This window comes from Rhododendron vialii, chromosome 13a, assembly GCF_030253575.1.
Source record: "Rhododendron vialii isolate Sample 1 chromosome 13a, ASM3025357v1".
Taxonomy (NCBI): Eukaryota; Viridiplantae; Streptophyta; class Magnoliopsida; order Ericales; family Ericaceae; genus Rhododendron; species Rhododendron vialii.
Window position 1 is genome coordinate 28,842,501 of NC_080569.1, and position 4,140 is coordinate 28,846,640.

The 4,140-nt window shown below is 39.7% G+C and overlaps 1 protein-coding gene across 1 annotated transcript; it reads right to left on the reverse strand.

Annotated features, from left to right (window-relative positions):
- Window positions 1-630: 630 nt before the first annotated feature.
- Window positions 631-3,928, reverse strand: LOC131312361 (GDSL esterase/lipase At1g29670-like). Its single transcript, XM_058340062.1, has 5 exons — window positions 3,444-3,928; window positions 2,767-2,891; window positions 2,248-2,493; window positions 1,667-1,925; window positions 631-938 (listed from the first exon to the last, which is right to left on the reverse strand). Exons 1-5 carry the CDS (start codon window positions 3,691-3,693, stop codon window positions 712-714), a joined length of 1,107 nt encoding a protein of 368 aa, XP_058196045.1. The 5' UTR covers window positions 3,694-3,928; the 3' UTR covers window positions 631-711.
- Window positions 3,929-4,140: the final 212 nt, after the last annotated feature.

Below are 4,140 nucleotides of genomic sequence, written 5' to 3' on the forward strand. Positions count from 1 at the left end.
TGGAGAGTGGATCTAGTTGGGGATAGGTATCGACGGGCGGGGAGGTGAAAGAGGGTGACCATTGATGGAGAGAGAGAGAGAGAGAGAGAGAGAGAGAAGGAGAGAGAGAAATTGTACTAGTAGAAGTAACTTGATTGATCAATTAGCTGAAATCATACTTGGGGGGTGTTTTCGGTATTGAAAAATTTATAAATTTTTGTTCATAGTTGAGAAGTTGTTAGGTGTTTACGGTAGTGAATAAGTTATTGAGAAATGTCAAGTTATTTTCGGTAGTGAATAAGTTGTTGAAGGATTTGTGATTAGAGTTATTGTAGCAAAAAAAAGTTTATGTTAACTTTTTTGTTAGTAGAAACAAGATGCTAAATTGCTTGCATTCAGCTTTTAGTATTTTTTGTTAGTGAAAAACAGAGCCTTAAAAACCACACAAAAAAAAAAAAACCCGAAATCACTATCGAGGACCGAAGACGTACAACACTTATTACCGAATAATAAAACTAACCTTTTATTTCCTGAATAACCGATGGATTGATACAATCATTAACTATGCTTAGCTATAAAGTGGAGTACGTAGTACTTAGTAAAGCCCATATATTACTTGACATATGAGCTGAGGTGATCTCATCAACCAAGCTTACCTTCGTAAACTTCAAGTGTAGAAATTAACTCTAGCTAGCAACGATTATTAATAAGAAAGCGCGCACAAGTAGTCAATTAAATTTGGAGCTGGGCTAATTGGGCGATGTTAATGGGATAAACGCCATTGGGCGACATCGAATTGTAGGAATTATTGGCGATGATCTTGTTGACTGCCTCAGTGGTGTGGTACCCGTCCCAGAAGACGTAGTCATCTCTGTCCTCGCACGGCACTTTTCCGGGAAGACACACACCAACGATGCCCGTCAGCAGCTTGCAACATGGATGATTTAGCACCTTAAAACCTGTCAAAATTGAATAACCTCTCCTTATCAAATCATTCCTGAAAAATAATCTTATTAACCGGATTAAAAACAAGTTAAGGATATAAGGGTATGTTTGATTCTATGGAATGGAATTGACAATGGAATGAAATTGAGGTTTGAATAAAATTGGAGAAAATGAGATTGGAATATCCATTCACATTCTCAAGTTTTGTTGTGCTTAAGAATAACCATTCTCATCTACAATGGAATGGTGTGGCAATTGTAATTTTCGGAGCGGCAATAGTCATTTTTGAAATGGCAATAGTGAATCTTGGAGTGGCACTAGTAATTTTGGCGTGACAAAGAAATTGAATGTTAATTCCTTTTTTTTTTTTGTGGAATGACAATTTCTTTTCTAAAGTAAATAGTGAACCAAATATGGAAAAAAGTATGTCATTAGAATGACAATTACATTCCAACTTTGATTCCATCACACCGAACATACCCTAATTCAAATCATTGTCGAAAATTGCATATCGATCCCTATTAGATTGACAAGCGCTTACAACTTGAAGAATCATGAGTTCAATAGTTCTAGAGCACAAGCACATGGTCCTCCGGGATCATCTCAGCACCACACATTAATTTCTGTTGGACTAATACACTTAGTCATCCCACAAGAATGTGTGGCATTGGAGTGTCTCAAAACACCACGTGACCGTGCTCTGGCAGCTTCACTACAGGATAATTAGACAAGTATCATGTACCATGGGGTAGCAGATCGGCTGGACTTAAAGTGAAGACATCGACATAGACGAACTTGGCATCAGGCAGCTCGGTGTTGAGTTCATCAACCAGTGTCATAAGTCTACCATTGAAGAGTTCCGCCGCCCTATTGACGTGCTCAACGCATGAAACATCGTCAGGATTACGGTGGCCACCAAATTCAGCAACCACGACGGGAGCGCAACCGAGCCTTTCCAGGCTGAAAATAACTATCTTCTTTGCTCCAAAGTTGTAGAGTGTCTTGTATCAACAAACAGCAAATCATTAATTAGTAAAGAAAATTGAGCTTAAAATTACAGAAATGCATGTCGAAGGGAAAAATCGATGTTCATGGCATTTGATCATCGAGGCATTACGCAACAATGTCTTGGGAAGGACAGATTACGGTTTATATATCTGACACGTTATGAACGAGACATTGAGTATACAGAGTTACGGTAAATAGTACCGAAAAGCTTATCCGATAAAATTGAAATTGACCCATCGATCCGATTCATCAAATGACATGGAAACTGAAGGAAAAATAAAGAAGATGAGGAGAAATTAAGTGTTTAGTACTAACTCTTAATTGTTGGCCATAGCGTTGAATAAGGATAGCAGCCCATCGATCTTGGGTGTACAGTGCTCCATTCGGATAAGTGACCGGTATGTAGTAGTTGTTGACGTAGTCGTTGCTCCCCAGCGTTACCGAATAGATGCATTTGTTTACGTACTTTCCGGCTAACTCCCTGCTCCCCAGTATATCAGCAATTCTCGAGACTATGAGAAGATGTTGTTTTAGTTGTTTATCCATAGTGATCCGACCGCCCTAGTACGAAAAACGACTCATACATATTAACGTCAACAGAGTATATATATGTGAATTTTCGACAAATATTGAGTAAATATAAGCTATACACATAAACATATCACCGGGGCTAGAAAGAGTACGCGTTTCTTTAGCCATCATTAGGATCGATCTCTGTGATTAACATCGTCCTTTTGAGGCTATTGAGGGTAGGAACATCGCATACGAATAGAAAGGCGATACGATACACATTCTTATATGGGTGTGTATGAGACATGTGGTTCAAGAAATTACCAGGTGCCTTCCAGATTCTTTGCGAATTCCAGCTCCCGAAGATCCGTAGTTCACGCCGGTCAGGATCTCCTTACCACTTGCAGTTACATAGGGAGGAGGATAAGTGGTGAAACCTAGAAGCTCAGCTGCAAAATGATTAATTTGTTTAGCGCCATAGCATCATCAGTAGCAAGAATAAAATGGTAGCCTTTAGATCGCAGGCGAAGCTTTGGTGCCATAGCTAGAGAGGTGATATCAATTATCAAATGTGTACTCTGTGTAATCTTTCAGCTGGGTTTTCAGCTTTCACAATGAAATTTTCCGTTTCTCGAAAAATTATCAATCATGTGGGAACGTTAGAAAAGAAATTAGTTGAAGTCGAGGAAGAGATAACATGTTAGAAGAAGGACAACATTTCAGTGCAAGAAACCAATGGTTGTATATATCGTGCTCTTATTCACATAATTCTTTAAAATGTCCTGCACTCCGTCTCCCGCTCTCCATCCTCGCTCTCGCGAATTTTAGTAGGTTAAGATGTGTTTCAAATATACTTTCACGCTCACGCTCACACACGCGAATTATGTGACTTCGAATTTGTGCCACATCATATCGTTAAAATGTACCCCCCCAAAAAAAAAAAAAACTAGTTAAGGATATGTCTACTGGCCAGGAATTGAGCAGCGAGAAGCCATATATACCGAGGAGATCAGTGGAAGTGCGACCGTTGGTGAACCTTCCGGTCGGTACACCTGCGGGAAGGTCAATCCCGTAGGGTTTGAAATTGGCTTTAGCCAAAGAATGGAGGGCTAAGTTGTTGCCATTGTCAACCGCTGAATCTCCAAATATAAAGTAACAAGGCACTTGTGGTTTGGCAACAACAAAATACTGCAAACTCAAGAATGAAGGCATCAGAAGCAGGATAAGCCATGTCTCAAGCTTAGTCGCCATCGAGGACGGTATAGTACGGAAGTGGGAATAAAGGAAGATGTATAAGGGAGAAAAAGGCGAATATTAGGCAAGTAGGCCAGTGCTTTAGGTATTTCCTTGGTAATTACCCGATACGTCCGGAGCGCATCGGGACAAAATCCCTCGGATGCCCTTGTCACGGGAGAAAAGAGAGAGAGGGAGATGGCACGAACAGGATGGTCTGAAACGAAATAGAAACTTTGAAAGAAAAGGGGAAGATTTAAATGGGATGCCCAATTCTAATACTAGTTCACCTATATATTGTGTTGAAACCATGCAAGTACTAGTACTATTCTATTCGTACGTTCCAACCATAAATACAAGTGGGAGTGCACCTATTTGCCATAGGAAAAGACTACAATACACATTCTTTATTTAGGTGTGTATCATATGTACCCCCCAAAATGTTATGAATTATAGAGAAAATAT